The sequence below is a fragment of the Carcharhinus amblyrhynchos genome, unplaced genomic scaffold, assembly GCF_965287045.1.
Source record: "Carcharhinus amblyrhynchos unplaced genomic scaffold, sCarAmb.v2.hapA scaffold_56, whole genome shotgun sequence".
Classification (NCBI taxonomy): Eukaryota; Metazoa; Chordata; class Chondrichthyes; order Carcharhiniformes; family Carcharhinidae; genus Carcharhinus; species Carcharhinus amblyrhynchos.
In genome coordinates this window covers 692,940-716,198 of record NW_027649797.1, presented here as the reverse complement: position 1 = coordinate 716,198, position 23,259 = coordinate 692,940, and the positions used below count along the sequence as shown (strand labels likewise).

The 23,259-nt window shown below is 40.2% G+C and overlaps 2 protein-coding genes across 4 annotated transcripts in view; one reads left to right on the top strand and one right to left on the bottom strand.

Moving 5' to 3' along the window:
* Positions 1-7,127, top strand: part of prkcz (protein kinase C, zeta) — a 480,227-nt gene extending 473,100 nt beyond the window's left edge. Inside the window, exons 19-21 of one of the 2 annotated variants that reach the window (XM_080182477.1) lie at positions 3,308-3,501; positions 4,056-4,320; positions 5,565-7,127. The gene's annotated coding sequence lies outside the window, so the exon portion shown is untranslated. Of the gene's footprint in view, positions 1-3,307; positions 4,321-5,564 lie in introns of both variants that reach the window. The other variant, XM_080182476.1, reaches the window with a different exon arrangement.
* LOC145337666 (uncharacterized) lies at positions 1,169-23,259 on the bottom strand. Of its 2 annotated transcripts, none has more exons than XM_080182480.1 (5): positions 22,773-22,907; positions 19,850-20,003; positions 15,186-15,922; positions 3,283-3,351; positions 1,169-2,468 (listed from the first exon to the last, which is right to left on the bottom strand). In XM_080182480.1, the coding sequence occupies exons 2-5, from the start codon at positions 19,907-19,909 to the stop codon at positions 2,318-2,320; spliced, it is 1,017 nt and encodes a 338-aa protein (XP_080038606.1). In that variant the 5' UTR covers positions 19,910-20,003; positions 22,773-22,907; the 3' UTR covers positions 1,169-2,317. The 2 variants fall into 2 exon arrangements, with proteins under 2 accessions (XP_080038606.1, XP_080038605.1); XM_080182479.1 differs by lacking the exon at positions 22,773-22,907 and adding an exon at positions 22,923-23,259 and having other exon boundaries at positions 1,171-2,468.

Sequence of the window (23,259 nt, the reverse complement as noted above, 5' to 3'; positions counted from 1 at the left end):
TATTCCATCATTTTGTGAGTTTAGAAGATTCAGTTACAACATTCAAGGCTGATATTTTATAAGATGCCTGAAAACAAATGAAATATGGTGTTTTCAGACAGAATAATGACAGACTTTATGCATTTTGATTTCTACCTAGTTAGGGATAGGAGGCAATTAGTTTAGATGGCTAGCATATGGTTCAGGATAACACCAACAGTGTAGGTTCAATTACTTTTCTAACTGAGGTGAATTTGGGAGTTTTCTTCTCACCCTGCCTGAGTGGCAGGCTGACAAAACTGCCAATAGCTCAGGATGAAGCGTCAGCAGACGAGGAGCCAAGAACCTGCCCTCAGGTAGAGTATACATGATGTGACTACATACGTTGTGAAAGATGTGGAGACAAGATACCTCAGCCCACACCCCAAACACTCCACAACATAGAGACATCAAATACTTAATTTATTATCTTTAAAGTTTTTAGCCAGTTACAACTTTCAGTTCTACTTTAACAATTTAACAGTTGTCACCTATATAACTAAGGGGAGCACACAATCCAATATTTCTTGCTTGGGCAACTCAGAAGAAGTATAATGTTGCAGGAATCAGGCCCAGGGCCGGATTTTGCCGGCTAAAGCAGGTACCTCAAGCCAGGCAGGTTCATAACTCGTTAGCCAAAAGGCCGAGAATTTGGGACATGGCCAAGTGTAGTATTGATATGCTGTTCTTGGTTGATGTCATTAGGTTATGTTTTAGCTTCAGTTGAAGCAATTTTTAAAAGCAGCATCTCAGCCTTTTGGCTAAGATGCAAGTGAGATCAAGCCTGGGAGGAGGTGCTTGGATCATAGATTAAACCCAAGACAGGAGCTGAGGGTCTTGTCAGCTTGGATTAGGAATGTCTCAACTTGTTGAGACTCTGAATTGTACTTGATTGACTTGGAATAAAAATTTTAAAATCCTCAAAATGTGATTTTTCACTTTACAAGGACAAGTACATGATACATTTGGGTGTGCTACCTCAAAGCAAAATACAGTTGGCTGTAACAAGCTGGATAAAAGGGTCTACTTGGTGTTCTCTGACTTTAACCTAGTTGCTTTACAAAATTGCAGCCTCCTGCTATCTACCCTCAATGCCAACTCATTATCTCCAAATAATTTCTCCACATGCTATTCGTGTACCAGATCAGAAACCCCAAGGTATATTGTGACACCAGACTAGACCCCCAACAATTCCCTATTTTGGCATTAGTGTAGGGATAAAATGTTTCAATCTAGATGTGATGCTGATGAAAAATGGAAGCTTTTATCAAAACAAACTTTAATTAACAATACAGTTCAACTATAACATATGCCTAAATAGCATAGTATCATCACAATAGCCTCTCATACTCGCCATTGCCACCTTCAAGATGACTCATCCAGCACTCACCATAAGCAGACTTAAGGGGGCATGAGGAGATGATGATAACCTACTACAGCTCTCACTCTACACATTTGAATATTGAAAAAAATCATACACAGAACTTATTCACAGCTTTTAAATCTTGTGACTAATTTCTTATAAAAACAATTTTCTATTAGCCTTCACATCAAAGACTGCTATTCCTTTAATACACTGCAAATCGGAAGTGAACTCTGAAACCCTGAAGAGATAACTAGATTTTGAAACTCTGCCAGGCATTCATAATGACATGTTGCACTTGGAGGAATTTTAGCAAACAGCTCTATTGTAAAATGCAAGACCAAAATGCTACTGTCAATCAAAAAGAGTCCAGCAGAGTTTTTAAACTCTCTCACTGACAACAATAGTGATGTTTTAAAGTTTAAGAACAAGGCATCACGACAGTTGTACAAACCTTATCCACTGAGTGTTTATGTCAACTCCATAAATTAATGACTCTTACAGTGCGCTACATCCCTTACAACAGGGAAAGTGGGACCTCAATGAACTCAGCAACAAATTCAAGTGGCCCTGCTGAGTTCAGGTTTCCCTCCTGTGTGAATCATGTCCCACCTTTTCCTCTACCAGCAAAAATTAGATTTGTCAGGAATGGGACTCATGCCTCCAGATCCTTCTCACTATTTTGAAAGGTTGTGGATAGTTCCTGTCCCCAGTATCCGAAGACAGTGGAAAAGCTCCAAGCTGAATATCACTGTTTGGAAAAATGTCTTTCCTTGGTCTTCCAAAGATGCGACTATCAGCCAAACTTCACTTTAAACAAGAACCTTACAGAATGAAGGACCGAAACACATTAACACATCATAAACTGTTGCCCTTTGTTAAGCATGTTTCTTTTATTATTTGTATTTTTGACCTTTTATTACAAGACAAATGTCATCATCCTGATGGTCTTTGTATCGGTGCCCAAACCATGTTTCCAAACTTAGTGATAAACTCCATTGTAAAAGTTACGCACACACTCTTTGAACAATTATACAGATTTCTCCACCGAGGCTCAACTTGAATTGTTTCTTCATCTTGAGAGGAACTGAGGTGAACAAAACAAAAAGAACTGGTACAGATATGAAAAAGAGGCCTGATATTAACTCTTAGAGACATACGTTCCTCTCATTTTTATGCTCATATAGTTTAACCTTTCAACCAACAATCCTGATCACCAAAGTAATCCCACTTTTTTTTAAGGAAATACTCACTATTTACATTTCAATTTACTGGGTTCAATAACCCTATCCAATCAATAGCTTAGTAATATGGCTGCCCACAATGAGGGACCTTGGACCATTTCAGTTATTACTGCTATTAATATCGTATGCATGCTATAATAGCTGTCAGCTGTAACCCTTGAGTTACAGATTCAAAATCACACAGGGTTTCCTCTTCCAAGTCAGCAATCCCTTAGAAATGCATGGGCATAGGTAGGACTTGTTTAGCTTGAACCCACCTGCAGAACATACCCTGATGACCACCATTGTAGAGACTAAACTATGACTAATGGGCACAAATGAAATATTGGAGAGTACTTGACAACCTGTAAGAAATCAATATCCTCAAAAAAAGGGGTAGCATATCAAACTGCTAACCAAGCAACTGAGCATATTGCTAACAATGTACAATAAGGGACAATCTGACCTCAGTGATAAAATGGTAACAGCTGATCTAGATAGAGAACTCCAACTTAGCTAATATTAGCCAGTTCTCATCAAATATTTTTAAAGCCAACAAAGCATAGAATATCATCAGAATTGCAGTCTGACATTTCAGCTCCTAGCACTTTATTTATAGACCTTGTTGCAATATATCTAAGCTGCTTTAATATGGTACTCCTTTGTCCAGGTAATTACCATATCACATCTTCTGTGCTTTCAGAGAGACATTTGGCGAGATGACTATCAACTTCCAACACAGTGAATCTGGAAAAGAAAAACATTCTCTACTCAGTACAATGCAAGACAATTAACTCGAATTCATACAATGTGTAGTCTGAGGGCTACAAATTAAACGGAGCATCAAGATGAGCGTTTAAATCTTCTTGGTTCCAATACAGCCCCTGAAAGAAAATTGTAAGTTCAAGTTTGGGAATTATCACATCTTCATTTACCAAATTAGGAGTTGATTTAACTTCATCACAGAAACTCAAAGAGAAATAACACAGGCATGCTACTTCAGGGACAAGGAACAAACTCTCAGCTTGCCACAATAAGTTATCAAATTTCTTTCTGAAAGCTGAGAATCAAGAAAGGTAAAGAACCCCTAATATAATTATCAGGAAGCAATTATTTTTCATTTTAACTCAAGGCACACTAAGTTTTTATAACTTGGAACACAAAGTAATGTTATACATCAAATCGATCTGTTCATCCAGTGTTCCCTCTGCAAAGGAACGGGTGCAAAGACAGACTGATTAGGGCAATATAGCAGTGATTCCTTTCAGCCTCACTAAAAGTTAAATCACTATCCAGGAGGCAGCCACTCTCAGTAACTTATTTCACAATGTAGAAAAGAGCTGAAGCGCATCAGTGAAATAAAGAACAAACCCTTTTTAGAAAGAGGTTACAAAAAGAAGGTAACCTGTTATGGTTGTAAGCAGATTAAACAAACTTGACTTTCTCCCCAGATTTTATCTTGTAAACCGCTGAACCTAACCAACGAGGAAGGTCCCAGGTGCTGATGCTGATAGTTATCTGATCTCAGTCAAGTGGCTGTAGGTGATGCAGTGACCCCTGCTGGAAGTGTATACGGACTTTAGTGGAGAATGAGCATCAATTTAGCTGTCACGTCAACTGACCCTGCTCCAGTTAACAAACAATGACGACTTGAAGTTGTGAAGGGCTTCTGTGGAACTGCGTCTGAGGGCAGTTTCTTCAGAAAAACAAAAAATGGTGAGAAGCTTAAATGTGTCAAACTTTGTACATATATTACATAACCAGAATGTGATACAGTCATGTAAAAGTTCAGAAAAGAAAGCCATTTGCCCCATAGTGACCATGCTAATGCCTATTGTAACAACTACAATTTTTCTGCCCTTGCAATGTTTTGTCTCTCCAGTCCCTCTTAAATGACTAATAAGCTTTATTAACTCATTCTGGTATCTATATCTTATCACTGAAAGTTTCCTTCTAATCCTTTTTTAATGCTCATGCCCCAATGGAATTTGTTTTTGTTCTTACCCTTGCAAAATTTTCAACACTGTATTAATTATCTCTTGTTCCAGTGAACATGGCACTAGATTTTTTGAAGGCTCCAATCCATGTCCCATGTCTAGCTGCACTATTTGCAAATATCTTTCTACAATGAGGTCTGTGTGGCAGTCTCTCTGAATGGTGCATGCTTTGAATAAAGGAGAATCATGCCTCTGTGCAGCAATCAGAAGGAACAAAGACATATGTTTTTGGTGTAGATGGAGCTACCAATATTCACCTACTCGACTTCTCTCCACAGCTAAGGTTTAGGGGCTCATTCACATATCACACCTGGATCAGTATCTGTTTTTACAGCTGGATCCTAGTTAGTTAGTTAGGATGGGTTTATAAAAAAAACTTCACAAATACTATTGTCTCAGTCTGGAGACACAGCAATGCATTCATTTCCTTTCTGCTTTAGTACTGGAAGTGGGAAACATCAAATAGGAAACTCATTAATCAAAATGCTTATCTTTACTGACAGCCTTTATTGTCTTCCACTGAATTTTCTGCCAATTAATGATGAGAAGGTGATGAATCCAGCCCACAAAGTGCAGCAGTTTCTGTGCATTTGAAATTCATGCCATCAAGAAAATTGGAACAAAATAAACAAAATTTAAAAATACACCACATACCATAGCCTCGTCAGCAGTCTGATATGATCATACTTCTTGTCGCATCATTGGAAGGGGAGGTCTACCAAATTGTCCCTGTCCAGTGCTATATGAGCCATCATGTATTGTCGTACAATAGCATGGCAAGTCCTTTTGCTCAGTACCTCACTCAATTGACAATTCTTCACATACAAACCTGGACGGTGATTTTTCGCAAGTTGTTCAAGCATTGGTGATACAAGAGCTTATTCTTGTTCGGATATTTTCTGATAGAGATTTCTGGACTTCAATCATGTGGAAACTGTCTAATTTTACGCTTCCCTCACATAGCCTCTACAAATATCAAGCTTTCACTATTAACTCAACGTGGACCTGGAATTGAACCTGGGACGTTATCGGTGATAAGATTTAAACTATCACTGACGGAACCAAAATTTTAAGGGTCAATGGAAACTTAGATGGAGAAAATCTACTGTCAAAGATTTCTAACTCATTATTGTGCTTCTGTCTGTATTGCTCAATGACCAAGAGAGGGTGAATTTTTGTTCTCAGTTTCTGGCCAACATTTTTCCCACAACTGGAAGCAGATTAATATTAGAGCATCTCACTGTCATTTGTGAAATTGAGCCATGTACAAAATAGCTGCTTCTTTTAACTACACAACAATCACTACATTTCAGAGTAATTCACATGAAAATAAAGTATGTAAAAACATTTCTAACAAGACGTGTTTCCAGCACTTTACTCATCATTTCAGAACAATGGTAATGTTGATTGTAAAATGCTGAGGGAAATGGGGACAAAAGAGACAAAACCTAGTGCTAATGAAAGAAAGATTCTGAAAGAAAAGGATGCAAAATGTTGAACAGAACAAGGTAGAAAAAGAACATATGCATTAAGTATTGTAAGTACTATGCTATGCCAGAGGTAGTATTGTGAAGAAACAGTTCTATTTATAATTCTCACTAGCAAGACCGAAAACAGAAGGCTCAATTTCTGCTGTTTGCCAGAATAAAGAAAAGGAACGGGGGATACACATTTATTTTTCAAAAACTCTGCAATTTTTCATGATTGACAGCACACCCTGGTGAAATCTAAGTATTACAATGAAGAGGGTAATAGATATCTCTATGAATCACAGGGCTGTCTTCCATGTGTTGGTGTCAGGGGGGCAGGGTTAGATGACTTCATGGTGTTTATGCTCACCATAAATCCTTGAAGAAAGAAGACACACAAAATAACTAGAGAAATTGAACCATTTGTTGGAACACACAAGGTTTCTGTTAAAAGCATTTTTTCTGTTGCTGTTTTTATAAATGTTTTGAGATGTTATGTAATGTCACATTTGAAGATAAATCACAAGTATATGGTTATTTTTCACTAAGTACAGGAATAAGTTACGGTGTACATATTTACAGACAGAGCAAACTGAGGAGCTCCACAAATGGCTTCATTTATCAAGGAAGTGAGTAGATGAGTTGAATTGACCAGGAACATCCTTGGTTTATACTAAATGTGAGGTTCTCACCAGGATAACAGTATGGCTCTACAAGTTTGTTCTTAGATTGGAGAAGGGAATGTCTACCTATGTTCCTGCTCCAGTTTAGTTAGGCCTGCTGGAAAGTATGTGCACATGGATGTGATTTTTGCCGGTGCTGTAAAATACCCCAATAGGTACACTGTCTGTGCTTACACAAGAAGAATGGACAGGATACAGTGTGTGATTGCCATAGGGGGAACCAAACGGGTGAGGAAAAGTTTATAGTTGTTAGAAAGAGCTGCAAGATCTACCTCAGTGTCATTGTAGTGGTGCAGTAATCAACAAAACAAATGGAATGCAGAACTATATACCAAATCAGTAAGGCAAAAATTTAACAAAGCATAAAGGTTCCCAGTACACTCTGCCTGATATGGTCTGTGCTGGAAAGAAACAAGAAACCTCAAAACAAATAACACTGCCCTGCTCACCCCATCAGAAACGTATCCAATCTCCCCTAAAAGATATGCAGTGATTTCAGTCTTGCGTCTCATGCCAAACTGTTCCACAGTTCTAACGACTGTGCACGAGAGAGGAAAACTGTCATCTCTCTTCTCACTCAGGAAGAGGTTTTAAATTGATGACTCTCTGTGCTCCTGAGCACTCTGTCCAATTCTGTTCACCAAAACACAAGGGAGACATACATCCCTGGGAGACAGCCACCAAAATGATCCTCTGTATCAGTAGATTGAGTTATCAGGGGAAAAAAAAAGAGCTAGAGTTGTTCTTTGTGATTTGTGAAGTAAATTTAAGACTGAAATCAGGCAGATCCATTTCACACACACAATGATCGATACGGAATGAATTTCTCAATGAGGAATGGAAAAAGCCTGAAATCAGGATTAGCAGAGAGGTGGGGATAATCTTGTTTTAGAATGATAGACTGAACAATTCCCTTTGTTTGTACACATCTTATGATAAACAAACAGATGATCAATTTCATTAAAAACGTACTTCATTTGTTGCACTTAACATATACACATTTAACATAGTTTTACCCATTTCTGGTGTTTTATTGCTTCTGGGTTTCTGATAGACACTGAATTCATTGACTCTAATTCAATTAATTTGATCAGAATTGAGCATTAAATCCTGTCATCGTTATTTTCAAAAGCAGAGAACATAAGTTTACACCCATTTCAACTTTATTTTGTTAGAATTAATGAACGCAGTAATTCCCTCCCGTAAACCATATGGAACTACAGGGATATAGCATATATTTAATTGATTACAAGAAAAATCACTTACTTATACTGTACATAATTTTGAGCTGTGTTTTTCTGCCCTTGTGCAATTTTTTCCCATATTTCATTATTATTCCTCAGCCAGAATAATTGTGCTCTAACACAGAGAATAGGAAACAGCTGAGAAACATTGTCAATGATAAATGGGCAAGAGAGTGAGTAATGTAAGAAAAGGAATGACTTCACTGCTGGGATTTAGCCTCTCTCGGTCCATAAAATGATGATTTTGTTGCTTAATACTGTGAAAATGGCAACCAAAAGGTGGCCACATACTAAAAGGGACAGACCTTCAAATCATACAGCACCAGGAGGCAGTCATTCTGCCCATCATGCCTGTGCCAGCTTTTTCAAAGAGTTACCCCATTAGTCCTATTCCCCTTATATAATAAAAGCAAAATACTGTGGATGCTGGAAATTAGAAATAAAACTAGAAAATACTGGATAAACTCAGTAGGTGCCAGAGTTAACGTTTCAAGTCTGTACAACTGGCGCTGAAGAAGTCATACAGATTTGAAATGTTAACTCTGTTTCTCTCCCCACAGGTGCTGCCAGGCCTGCTGAGTTTATCAAGCATGGTGTTTTTATACTGTTGTAGTCCTATTCCCCAGCTCTTGCTCCATAATTCTACAATTTGTTTCCACTGCTATTTTCATTCATCACTTCAATCTCACCAGACACACAATGAAAATCCCCTCATTCCTCCCACATATGCTAACTTTGCTTTGTACAAAGGACTCCAAAATTCCTCAACACCAACATTTAATAGTTTTTACAATTTGAATTACATTCTATTTTTCCATTCTTCCTACTAAAGTGAATAATCACCTTTTTTATACATTATACTACAATTGTCACTTCCTCATTTACCTATCTATATCCCTATGCGGACTAATTGTGTCCTCACAGCCTTAGGAAAATCCCAGTTGGTCTCCTCAAAAGGCTCTTTATGAATTTAATCGGTTGCCCGCTCGTGGAGGCTGCTGCTTTGGAAACTGGCAGCCAGGCCTCAAACCCACTTTCCATAAAATGGGACAGTGTTGGGAAATCATAATGCCAGCCCACACCACAATTTCTGGGCCCTGTACATTTCCACTCCTGACCTTGGAGGGCCCAAACATCTTGCCCTTGATGTTGATTCTGTGGGCTCCAGTTACACTTCAGTACCTCAATGGTGAGTATTTGCAAGCTAATGAGGCAAAAAGGAGCAACCACAAAGATCATACCTGTCTGTAGGAAACAGAAACCTTGCCCACTGACTGGACAGCCAGTGAGCATCCCATGTCATTTACTTCCAAGCTGAGCTGTCACAAAATGGGCAGCAATGGACATTCCCCAGGATCAAGGTCCCGAAGGGAAAGTCAGAGGCCAGCAGCTATGCCTTTCTCGGCAGTGTCAGAGAGACATGGGCTATGGCCAGAAATGCACCCATCCAAGGCCCACGGATCACTGACACACTCAGGTCACAAGTGAGTTACAGTGGGGGAAGGGAGTCATGGGGGAACGGTGTGTGGTAACAAGTGCAAGGGGTGGTTCTCAGTGGGTCCCATCTTCCCAATGCTGGGTCCCTCAATTAAGAGCTTGGAATGAGACATGGAAGCCTACTAGCAACCACAAAACAGTGTGCATTGTCACACTCCCTGCATGGTGTGCCCCCCACCCCCATCCTTTGTTGGGTTAATAAACAGCAGCAACAGAATGAAGCCCTTAGGTGCACATTAATTTCTCACTTGAGGGTTTCAATTGGTGACAAGGCAGGAAGGGTATTCACAAGCCCCACTGCCAAAAATTTACTCACAGCAGAAACAAGAAGGCAGCTGAATCCCTACTGCCATCCCTCCCAACTGATTAAGTATAATTCCATCAACCTTGCCCCTGGGAAGGGCATTGGATTCTGCCCGCCCACTTCCCAACTGAGGTAGCACTGGCTAATTAGCTAATTTTCTGGTAACACACTGCTTGGATGCAGACAGAATCATAAACAAAAAAAAATTCTAGAAAAAAATTATGTAGATCAAACGGAGTTGTCTGCAAAAGAATATCTTTCCCCAAATCTTTTCTGTTCAGGAACAATGTGACTGAGCAGAAACATTCCATCGTGTGTTGAATACAAATATAATTGAATTGTATGATTATCAACAAGCACAGAGTTCTGTCACATACATTTTCATGCACAGCAACCCTTTAATTTGAATTAATGTGTAATTTGGGTGAAAACAAAATGTCACTCTGCAGAAAACCTGGAGAAAAATATAGAACTAATGTACATGGCACTTTAATTCCAATAAATTCAGTTTTTTAGTGAACACTGACCTCAAACCCAAATGTTATAACCCATAAATTCACTTCCAGGTATTAGTTTCTTTTTGTAATGTCCTAATCATGTTAGGGATTGTGGATTTTACACAAAAAGAAAAAGACGTGGTTGCACACACAGATTCAAACTAACAATTTGTTCTAAGAGCTCGTACCAATACAGAGAAGAGACTGGAAGTATAACAGCTGCCTTTGCAATACCCTAATGACATCAAATCATGCGATCAATTTTTCAGCAAGCTGCAACCACTTAAATATATAACACCTTTAAGCTATTTTTTAAATCTGTGTCCTTTGTTAAAATGGCTAGCGCTGAAGCGATGTCTGCCAGTTCCACCAGTAGACTGTTTTTTTTCTTTGTTTTTGTAAACTTTGATACTAACCACAACAAAACTGAATAAATATGTGGAAGAAATTCATCAAAGCCCAGTCACCTATCACTCCTATACGCACTGACCTACTCTGGCTTTTAGTTCAGAAAATTTAAAGTTTTCATCCTAGTTTTCAATCCCTCCATGGCTTTGCCCTCTCTCTCTTCCAACCTTACAAAACTCTGAAACCTCTGCATTTTCAGGCCTCTGGGAAATCTCAGATTCCCTTCCCTCCATCATTCGGGGCTGTGCCTTCAGCCGCATTTACCCCAAGCTCAAGAATTCCCTCCCTAAACCCCTCTGCATTTTGTCACTTGTCCTAATATTTCCACAAACTTGACTTGGGATTTTTGTCTACATTAAAGACTTTAAGACTTTATAATAAATTTAAGTTGGTGTTGAAGAAAATTGGGCACAAAAAATTGCGACAAGCCCAGAATCAGCCGCATGTGGATGTTAATCTGAAAACGTTCACTGAGCCACGTTATCTCATTACTGTCATTCTATTACTGTTGGGGTCAAGAGTGGTCTCAGAGAGTCATTCAGTAACCTTGAATGTTTCAACATTTTGCAGCCAGGCTAAAATAATTTAAACTGCCCCGGTCTAAAATGAATTTGGTGACTTAAAAAATCTCAGTTTTCAGGGATCGATTAACTTAGAGACACTGACGGAGCCCGTCACAACTAATCGAGGCCTCAGACTATATTTCCCAGACAGGAATTAGCTTCTGCTCCTCTGATCCTGTCATTAAAGCGGTGAAGATGGGATTTCTGTCACCTTTCACCCTCCTGCAGATTGCTCAAGGACCTCTCCCCCCAGCTCCCTTACACAGTCTTTGATTAGCAGAGGCTGACAGAAGGTCTAACCTAAATAAATATAATTCTGTTTAGCCTATCAGCTTTCTGTTTTGTCTACAGTGGGTATGAGACTACTTTTCAAACTTAAAACATTTCGCGACAAAACATGCTTTCCTTTTTACCTCAAATAAAAATCCTTACACAAAATTCAAAGTTACAACTGGAATTTCTCCTGTGTAAAAAAAACCTACAGCAATGTAGAATAAGGGCACTTGAACTCTCTTCAGGTTTGTTTTGGGGGAACTAAAGTAGTAAAGTAACAGTTTCCACACTTCAAACTGAAAGATTTAAAAGTTTGAAAGATTAACTTTGAAGCCAAAGACCTTGAAAGTGAGTGAATCTCAGCTGTGTCCCTCATTCTGTATGCTAATACCTACATAAATGCAGCTTTTCTTAAACTAAAATTTCTCTTTGTAAAGCCAGGATTTAAACAATTTATTCATGACATTGCAAAGAATTCCATGGTTTAAACTGTGTTAAGGAGCACCCCACCCCCCACCACCACCAAGTTCCACTCCCCCATCAACCATGCTTGATCACCTACTCCAGCTCCCAGTTAAGCAATGCCTCTATTTTAAAATTTGCTTCCTTGGTCTCGGTCTTCCCTACCTTTAATCTGCAGTTGCACAACCCTCCAAGATATGTGTTCCTCCAATGCTGATCTCTTGAGCACTTTTTTTAAAAAATTGCCCCACTATTGGCGGTCATGCATTCAGCTGCTGCACCCTATACTCTAGAATTCCTTCCCTAAACCTCTTCTTTTCTCCATCTCACTTTTCTCCTCTCAAAACACTCCTTAAAACCTACCTCTTTGACCATGTATTTGGTTTTCTGCTTTAATATCATTGTGCTCAGTATCAAATTTTGCTTTTTAATCATCCTGTGCAGAATTATTTTAAAGGCACCAAATAAACACAGGTCTTTGTTGTTGGGCTGTTCTTGGATGCATACGTGGCATCCAGTGTCTCAACCAAGTGGATATTCTTGATATGCAAATCTGGTCAACGAGTAACAGGCATATTTGATTTCAGGATGTACCACTGCCCTCAAGTGACATCACATACAGAGGTTGCTGAATAGTGGATAGCAACAGGAATCCTGGATAATTCCCTACTCCTACCCCACTTACTGAGAACTCAATAGACTGACTGGGAACCAAGTCTGGGATCTTTCTGGCCTGTATGGGTCAGTTCCTCAAGCTCATGCATTTAACCAGTCATATTTTGCGGAAACAAGTTAAAACAGCCCACAAAAGTAAAACTATTGGCCATCTAAAATAAAAACTGAAAATTTCTGAAGGAGACCGATAATATACGATGAGTTATTATAAAACATTAACACTTTTTTTTTCCACAGATCTGCTAGACCTGCTGGGTATTGCCAGTATTTTCTGTTTTTACATTTCAAGAGTAGATGTAGATCAAAACATAGATCAAAGAACATAAGAGTTAGGAGTAGGCTATTTGGCCCCTCAAACCTGCTCCACCATTCAATAAGATCATAGCTGATCTAATTTGGCCTCAACTCCACTTTCCTTCCTGTCCCCATAACTCTATACTTCCGGTAGATCAAAAACCTGTCTAACTCAGCCTTGAATATAATCAATGATTCAGCCTCAACTGCTTGCTATATAACTCCAAACACTAACAAGAGAAGAAATTTCTTCTTCTTGTCTGTGTTAAATAGGAGATTCCCTTTTTTTTTTAAAATTGTGCCCCCTAGTTCTAGATGTCCCCTCAGGATCATATGTTTCAATAAATTCACCCCCATATTTTTCTAAACTCCAACGAGTGTAGGCCAAATCTGATCAACCTTTCCTCATAAAACAATCCCCTCATTCCAGGAGTCACCTTCTCTGAACTACTTCCAATGCAAGTATTTCCCTCAAGTAAGGTGATCAAAACTGTACATAGTCCCCCAGGTGTGGTCTCAACAATGTTCTATACAATTGTAGACTGACTTCCCGACTTTTATGCTCCATTTCTCTTGTAATAAAGGCCAAAACTGTCACGGTGGCACAGTGGTTAGCACTGCTCTCACAGTACCAGAGACCTGGGTTCAATTCCCAGCTTGGGTCACTGTCCGTGCAGTGTCTGCACATTCTTCCCGTGTCTGCGGGTTTCCTCTGAGTGCTCCAGTTTCCTCCCACAAGTCTGAAAGACTGGTCCAGTGCATTGGCCATGCTAAATTCTCCCTCAGTGTGTCTAAACAGTCACCGGAATGTGACAACTAAGCGATTTTCACAGTAACTTCATTGCGATATTAATGTAAGCCTACTTGCGGCACTAATAAACTTAAAACTTTCCATTTGCCTCCCTAATCAACATTACCTGCATGTTGATTTTTCTGGATTCGCATACAAGGACACCCAGATCCCTTTATATTACAACATTCTGCAGTCTCTGGATAATTTTCTGCTTTTCTATTCTTCTGGGCAAGGTGGACAATCTCACATTTTCCACATTATATACCATCTGCCAAATCTTTGATCACTTATTTATCTAACAGTCTTTGATCCTGAAAATAGAGGCACCAGGATTGCAACAAATTAGTCCTTGATTGATCTTCACAATTGTTGTGCCTCTACGCAGAGCTTACCCAACTTGAAAATTCAACATCAGACCGCATTCCTATCTACAGCTGCCCTCATCTTCAGGTAGGTCTGAGAGTGCAGGCACAGAGTGGGCAGGGAGGAAGGAGGGTGGGAACTGAAAATAAATGGACCATGGCCAACAGGAGTCTTGCGGGGATGAGAGGAACACTCCAGCTCCTCCTGGCTCCCCATATGTTTAAAAAAACGTTGTTTTAAAATGTATCTTTTCATTGGCCAAACCATATACACATTAGGAATACCAGAGGCAGGTTATGCTCATGGCAGCCCAATTTGGCAACGGGATTATTAAATAGGCAGTAGGCTCCTCATTAGCATAACAAAGTGCCAAAAACCTATCATGAGGCACAGGGCCCCTGTATTGGGCTAACTGGGTGCATGAAATAGGACTCAACAAATTTCTACCTTAATAATAAAAGCAAATTACTGCAGTTGCTGGAACCTGAAAAAATTGAAAACGCTGGAAAATCTCAGCAAGTCTGACAGCAACTGTGAAAAGAGAATAAAACCAACATTTCGAGTCTGGATGACCCTTCGTCAGAGCTGACACCATAATCTGTCATCTGGAAAAGTCCTGATTTCATTCTCAGGACCGTGAGTCAGATGGGCAAGCAAAAATCAAGCATTGTATCAAGAAGGAAGATCTATGTTAACCAAGGTAGAAATTTGTACAGTTTTGAACAGCTGAAACAACAATGATTTAACCAAGGCTTGAAGCAAGGTCAGCCAGGTAAAAGGGGAATAGACCTTAAAAGTAAAGTAGTTGAAAACTCAAAAATAATTCCCAGAGCAGTTTAAAGTATGATTTAAAAACACAAATTAGCAAGGATTTGATCACAACTTTCTTCAGATCATCTTTCCTTACTCAAATGTCCTTCGCCCAATAATCAGATTTTTTTAAACTGAAGAAACAAAATACCTTTTGGACAGAGTTATACAAATGTTATTCTCCATAAGTTTCTACGAAATGGACAAAATAAACGAAGTCAGGAACTGAGGGACAACACATAAACTTACCCTGCTGGAAATGGGACAAGACACATTGGACAGCTCTCCAGGTCCAGTTCTCCTTCCATCTGCATATCAGGCCTCCCTTTATCAATAACACCTTCTGCATTCATCTCGCTGGTAGCACAGAACCCACCCACAGTGAATGAATGGTCCTGACATTCCCCTGTAAGGTTATCGACATTGTCCTTCTCAGCACACAATGTCTCTTGTGTTGCCATTTTATGCACTTTTGTCTTCCCCTTGTGGTTCTTTGGATTGAAATGTAATTCAAGCACTGATTGTTTTGGTTCCCTTTTATCTCCCTGAAGAGATGTAACAGGACAGTGAGTAACATCAACTGACATGTGTCCTCTGCATTGTCGCTCATCCGCTGGGTGATATTTATCGTGTTTACTTGTAGCAGGTTCTATAGAGAATTCTGTTGAATCCACTCCAAAAACATCTTCAGATTTTACATTTCCCATTGTAAAATTAAGGCACTTTGTCATATCAATAGAAGATAAAATGCCTTCACCTTGCACTGTTTCTGATAAAGAATGTTGGAATCTGCCCACTTTGGGTTCAGTGGTATCCATCATCTCACCATTCCTGAAGGTGTCATCTCCCCAACTGGAGAACAATCGAGATCTGTGTTTTCCTTCCAGAGTCACTGCTTTGCATGCAAGTGGAAAAGGTATCCATGTGAAAATCTCTTTGCCTGCAGAGATGATGTCTGTGGTGACAGGTTCAGTGCTTTTGCAGTTCTGTTATGGATGGAAGCAAAATGCAGTTCAGGTTTACTCAATTAGCCAGTGTCTACATAATGCACATCTAATAAATAATATTACTTGCCCCAGTAAAGGAAATTATCAGTATGGTAGAAATAACACTCAACAGAAGCTTTATTCTCACCTTCATTCCCCTCCTGCAGTGAGAGATTGGCCTCCTCCAAATTTATCACTTTACTCCCTTTTTTCTCAAATAGTGATTCATGATGCGGTATTTCCATTGATATCAGAGGCCTGCCGGCATATCACCCAATTGGCAACGACTTTTAGATGGAGGTATATCCTGGCAATACTTGGGCACGTAACCTCCAGAGAAGTCAGCACTTTTGGGTGAGGAGGCAAAGTAAAAGTCCCTTCCCTAAAAGTAAAAGTTCCTTCCCTAAAAATGACATCACAGGTGGATAGGGTCGTAAAGAATGCTTTTGGTACATTGGCCTTTATAAATCGGAATATCGAGTATAAAAGTTGGAGTGTTATGGTAAGGTTATACAAGGCATTGGTGAGGCCGAATTTAGAGTATTGTGTGCAGTTTTGGTCACCTAGTTACAGGAAGGATGTAAGTAAGGTAGAAAGAGTGCAGAGAAGGTTCACGAGGATGTTGCCGGGACTTGAGAAGCTGAGTTACAGGGAAAGATTGAATAGTTAGGACTTTATTCCCTGGAGCGTAGAAGAACGAGGGGAGATTTGATAGAGGTGTATAAGATTTTGATAGGTATAGATAGAGTGAATGCAAGCAGGCATTTTCCACTGAGGCTAGGGAAGAAAACAAAACCAGAGGGCATGGGTTAAGGGTGAAAGGAGAAAAGTTTAAAGGGAATATTAGGGGGGGGCTTCTTCACGCAGGGAGTGGTGGGAGTGTGGAATGAGCTGCCAGATAAAGTGGTAAACGCAGGGTCACTTTTAACATTTAAGAAAAACTTGGACAGGTACATGGATGAGAGGGGTGTGGAGGGATATGGTCCAAGTGCAGGTCAGTGGGACTAGGCAAAAAAAAAAGGTTCAGCACAGACAAGAAAGGCCAAAAGGCCTGTTTCTGAGCTGTAAATTTTCTATGGTTCTACAGAAACCAAAGAGTCCTATAAACTGCTGATTCATCAAATACAAGCATATGTAGAGAAAAGGCCTGACTGTTCATAGTTCGCTCATGCCAACAAAACATCACATGGGATTTCGTATCAGTTCAATTGTTGGTGATGTTGTCCCACCACATCAACATACTCCAGCTAGAATTTTCCAATCAGTTATTTTAACGTCTAATTAAAAGTAACCATGTTACAGAGCCTTTGTCTTCTTGTATAGATTATATAATACTCCATGTTACAGATATGTAACATTGTGATATATACACAAAACAGTAAACATCTAGATATTAGAACATATGCAAGAGCTGCTATATTTCCATAGATATTTTATATTGGACCATTGAGAGAGAGATGGGAGTCATGCAGCACTGCTTTATGTAAAACATTTCACACACAATATCTGCCTGTATTAAATAATTCCACTCTGATAAAGAGCCCTTTCTATTATTGTAATAGCATACTTTGTACAAAAAAGTCAAGACGTAATTGTGATTCTAAAACAGGATAGTGGAGTATTTATCTTCAGATCTATCCTAATCCTGGGACTGAAACCCAGATGTAAGCTAGGGTCAAACTGCAGACAAGAAAATAAATTTTGTTAATTTTTGTACAGCAGCTCAGTAAATAAACAGCGAACAAAATAACCTCCCAGTATACCAGAAAGCACAACAGGAACTATTTAACTGTTTCTTTGTTAGACTCCTGTTTGCTGTAGAAAACTAAACTCAAGCTTCCCTGATGTCTCAGCAAATTTATTCAGTGAGTAACTAAGCCGATAAACATGCCAGGTCCCAGGTTAAGCTGAGTAGGCTGATGTCAACAGGGGTGCTACATTTGCCCTCGGCACTCAGGAATACTGAGGGCAAGTTCAGCCAGAATTCCCACCCAACCTTAACCTAGAAGGAAAGGAGAAAGTTGGAAAAAATTGAAAGTTTAAGCTTCTGGTTTGACCTGAAACAGTGAACCGTATACCTTCCAAACATGGAAGACTATATTTTAGACAATTTCTTCCCCTCTTTTCTCCTAAAAACATTCAACATCATGCCCACAACAACCCACCCATGCCTTGTCAAAGTTGCCACCTTGTCCAGACTGCCAGACAAATGCATTTTCCAGCAAGAATCATTGGTTGCAATGAGGAGTGAGAATTTTAGTACAGATCAGAGAAATGAGTTTGGGATTTTCTGGTCTGTGTGGCTCAGTGAGTGAATTATAATCTGACAGTTATATCCTTCAGGACTGTAGAGACGTTCCCTTACCATTGGTGAAAGGATAGAAACCAAAGCATTGATTCATGACTGTACACCAACATGCATGACATGTTTTTTCCCCCTGCAATTCTTTCCCAAACAGGTTTTGTGATTGCAATGCAGAATTAAGTGCATTAGCTTATATCCAGTTACACATGGTTCTGACAGATGTCAAGGAGCATGTTGGTGAAGTAACCAAATAAGTGTGACATCGGGACATCAAAAATAGGTATCAAAAATCAGAGGCCCTGGAGAAATTAATTAACTGAACTAAATGACAATTCGTCAGAAAAACTCTCATAGTCTCCGTACAATGGAGTACGGTAGCATTTTAGTCAGATCACTGAACTTGTAACCTAGAGGCCTGACTAATGATCCAGAGACATGGGACTGGATTTTACAATCCCCCGCCAGCATCTGTGAGAGCACCATAGATAAAATCACTGTTGGCCAGAATGGCAGTGTGCATAATTTGAAGGCAGTCGGAACTCAGAGAATAAAGCAGGTGGCCCTGGCACCCACTCCGACCTGTCCTCCTAAATTACAAATAGTATGAAAGGCATTTCTTTTTGATAATCTTAATCACAGGCTCCAATGAGAACTGAACTCACGGCACCCTGTTTGCACAATGCTGCAACCACTGAACTATCATACCAATTGCAAAATGCACGGCTGCGACGTGACAATGCAGACAAAGGGCTTCATGATGAACATGAAACTAGCCTAAACTGTACAGACAATTACACTTGGCCAGGAGTCAAATCCACGACCTCAGCATTATTAGCGCCATGCTGTAACCAGCTGAGCTAAATCGGCTGACTGCTATAACAGGAGCCTGGCAATAGCAACTAGTCAGTATGGGGATCAAATCCACAACCTTGGTGTTATTAGCACCACACTCTAACCAACTGAGCGAACCAGTCAACCATACAATCCACCCACCCCAGTGTCTACTGAAACCCTTAATTGGCCAATCAAGGCCCATCCAAAATCACAAACTTATATTCATCTCGAGGACTGCCTGCCATGGCCACCACTTGATCTTGGCATGTGGTGATTGGCCAATAGCTCTCCAAGGTGGGACTTCCTCAGAAATGGAGGAGGAATCCCAACAATAAAGCTACTAAGGTGACTCCCAGGATAATATCATTGCAGGCTGAAAGCTGACTTTTTCACAGAATCAGGGCATGGAGAATATGGAGTCCTATAAAATTAGCCCCTGCAAGGCAGCTGGGAAATTTAAATTCAATTAATTAACATTGGAAATAAAAAAAGTGAGCATCAGTAATGGTGATCATGAAACTACTGAGTTGTAATTAAAACCCTTTTAATTCACTAATGTATTTCAGGGAAGGAAATCTGCTGTCCTTGCCTAGTCTGGCCTCTATGGGACTCACAGTCCCACAGCAATGTGTTTGACACTTAACTGCCCTCTGAAATGGCCTGGCAAGCCACTCAGTAATAGTCTAGAGGCAGCTCACCACCTTGTTTTCAAGGACAATTCAGGATAGACAATAAATGCTGACCTTACCTGCAACACCCACATTCTGTGAATGATTTTTAAAAAGTACCTTCTCAGGGCTTGGTGGGAAATCTGGCAGTGACACAGTTTTCCAATCTGACACTCCCATGCCCGGAAACACACATTTTACGAAAAGAGCCCAAATGTGGTCAGTCTCATTTAAATCATCATTGTTCAGCCAGCTGGAAGTAGCAAGTGGCAGCCTGTAAGTACAAGGACTTAGCATTAATTATAATTTTGAGTTTGTGTTTGTATTTTTTTCTAAATCTCCAATTTTCTTCTCCTGTGCAGAAAGTACTATCACACTCATTCACAAGTTACCCATCTTTTCTTACCTGAGAGAATGGTTCTAGGAATGAGGAACTTTAGTTACGAAGATAGATTGGAGATGTTAGGACTGTTTTCCTGACAGAAAAGGCTGTGATGAGATTTGATAGAGATGTTCAAAATCATAAGGGATTTGGTTAGAGAAGACATAGAACATTACAGCGCAGAACAGGCCCTTCGGCCCACGATGTTGCACCGACCAGTTAAAAAACAATGACCCACTAACCTAAACCAATCCCTTTTCGTCCATAAACCTATCCACAGATCTCTTAAATGCCCCCAAACTAGGCGCATTTACAACCGCAGCAGGCAGGGCATTCCAATCCCTCACCACCCTCTGGGTAAAGAACCTACCCCTGACATCCGTCCTACAACTACCCCCCCTTAGTTTAAAGCCATGCCCCCTCGTGCTAGCTTTCTCCATCCGAGGAAAAAGGCTATCACTGTCCACCCTATCTAAACCTCTAATCATCTTATATGTTTCAATAAGATCCCCTCTTAGCCGCCTTCTTTCCAGCGAAAACAACCCCAAATCCCTCAGTCTCTCCTCATAGGACCTCCCCTCCATACCAGGCAACATCCTGGTAAACCTCCTCTGCACCCTCTCCAAAGCCTCCACATCCTTCCTGTAATGTGGGGACCAGAACTGCACACAGTACTCCAAGTGCAGCCACACCAGAGTTGTGTACAGTTGCAACATGACGCTGCGACTCCTAAATTCAATCCCCCTACCAATAAACGCCAAGACACCGTATGCCTTCTTAACAACCCTATCTACTTGATTCCCAACTTTCAGGGATCTATGTACACATACACCTAGATCCCTCTGTTCATCCACACTATTCAAAGTCCTCCCGTTAGCCCTATACTCAACACATCTGTTATTCCTACCAAAGTGAATTACCTCACACTTCTCCACATTAAACTCCATCCGCCACCTCTCGGCCCAGCTCTGCAACCTGTCCAAGTCTTCCTGCAAACTATGACACCCTTCCTCACAATCTACCACACCTCCGACTTTGGTGTCATCAGCAAATTTACTAATCCACCCAACTATACCCTCATCCAGATCATTAATAAAAATTACAAACAGCAGTGACCCCAAAACAGATCCCTGAGGCACACCACTCGAAACCGAACTCCATGACGAATATTTACCATCAACCACCACCCTCTGACAGGGAGAAACTGTTCCAACTCAGGACTGGATTGGGAATGAGAGGACACCTATTTAATGTAAGCAATAGTGATTGGAGGAAAATCTTTTTCACACAGCAAAGTTCAATTTCGGCCTCAGTCTGTGCGGAGTTGCACATTCTCCCCGTCTCTATGTTGGTTCCCTCTGGGTGCTCCGCTTTCCTCCACTCTAAAGACGTGCAGGTTAGGCTGATTGGCTACGCTAAATTTCCCCTTAGCAGGGTAAATACATGGGATTACGCAGATAGGGCCTGGGTGAGATTGCGGTTGGTGCAGACCCAATGGGCCAAATGGCCTCCTTCTGCACTGTAGGGCTTTTTTGATTTTTTTCTATGAAAATGTTCTGTTGATTTGTCAGTCAATATTAAAATTCTCATCAGAGGGTTCAGTTGAGCGCTTCACTAATGTCAACCTGTCTGTTAGCAGCACTCCCACTTCTGAATCATAAGATTCTGGGTTCAAGCCCTACTCTGGTATGTGTAATCCATTAGTTGTACAGAATGTCAGTGTCCTGAAGATGTGAAAGGTGCTATATAAATGGAAGATCTTTCAAAACATAACCAACACTCCAGTCCAGCATTGAATGTGTACAGCACAGTTCTTGAGATGCTAAAACAAATATCCTGTGCTTATTATGGTGGTTCATATGGATTTGTGGATGTGGTGTATTGTTTGAATAAGAGCAGATTCTCCCAGTTTCCTACCAATAACTAGACTGACTAGTCATTGAACCCATTACCACTTGTGTAATATTGCTGTTTATTTGCACAAGTCACTGGACATATAATTAATATTTTGAAAGAGGATAACATACTATACAACTACAAGTCTTAACATTTTATAATTAATATATTATCACACTTGAGCCTAAAAACTTTAGTGTTTATAAGTGAAGGTTCTCAGTATTAGATATGTAACAAATTGGGCAGCACAGTGGTTAGCACTGCTGTTTCACAGTGCCAGGGATCTGGATTCGAGTCCCGGTTTGGACACTGTGCGTTTTCCCTGTTTCTGCGTGGGTTTCCTCCTGTTGCTCCAGTTCCCTCTCAGTCTGAAACATGATTTGATGCACAGGCTATGCTAAATTCTCCCTCAATGAATCCAAACATGTGCCGGAGTGTGACAACTACAGGATTTTTCACAGGAAGCAACACTGCAAGGAAGTTACTATTTGTGACACTAATAAATAAACTTTAGACTTAAATTCAATTTTAAACACTTAGTGTTGAGATTTAGGCGAAGCACATGTGAAATACAATGTAAAACTTTTATCCTGTTCACAGATATCCCCTTTTATTTCATGTCCATGGTGGTAGGTTTGATTAGAAACTCAAAACTTTTGTTTAATGTTTAGTTTTTCAAAGATAGTAACGTAAACTGCAAGTGGTGCAGAATAGTCCCAATTATGTAGTATGAAGTACAACCCAGAAACAGGCTTCTCAGCTCACCTGAAGTATACTGCTGCCTTTCTCCACAAAGTCCAAGCCCTTTTTACTGGAACAATCCTGCAGCTACGCAGTTTGCCCTTTCATTACTAGAGCTATCTTAGCCCTATATAATTGAGAAACTAAGGTGAGGCCTAAGGCGCGCTAACTTACTCCTCTCCGGGAGGATCATTACCGGTTCCCTCAGTTAGATGGCAGGCACTCGGATTTGTGTTCAGCTCTCTCCCAGGCTGCTGGGTAACTCTCTTCCGCTTTAACTTTAGCTTCTTCTCTTCGGCCATGTCAGATGAACAGCTGTGCAAAGGGCTGCGTTAACAGTACAATTTCTAGTTGTCTACCAAACTCTACCGCCTTAATTCGTCACCGGAATCTGTCTTAAATCTGCCGCCGCTCCTCTCGATCTTTTTGTTATTTTCCGGCTGCCGCCAGCTGTTCAAATGTTACAAACTCTTCGTCAAAAAAAAACTCGCGCGCCTGGTTAAAGAGGGGA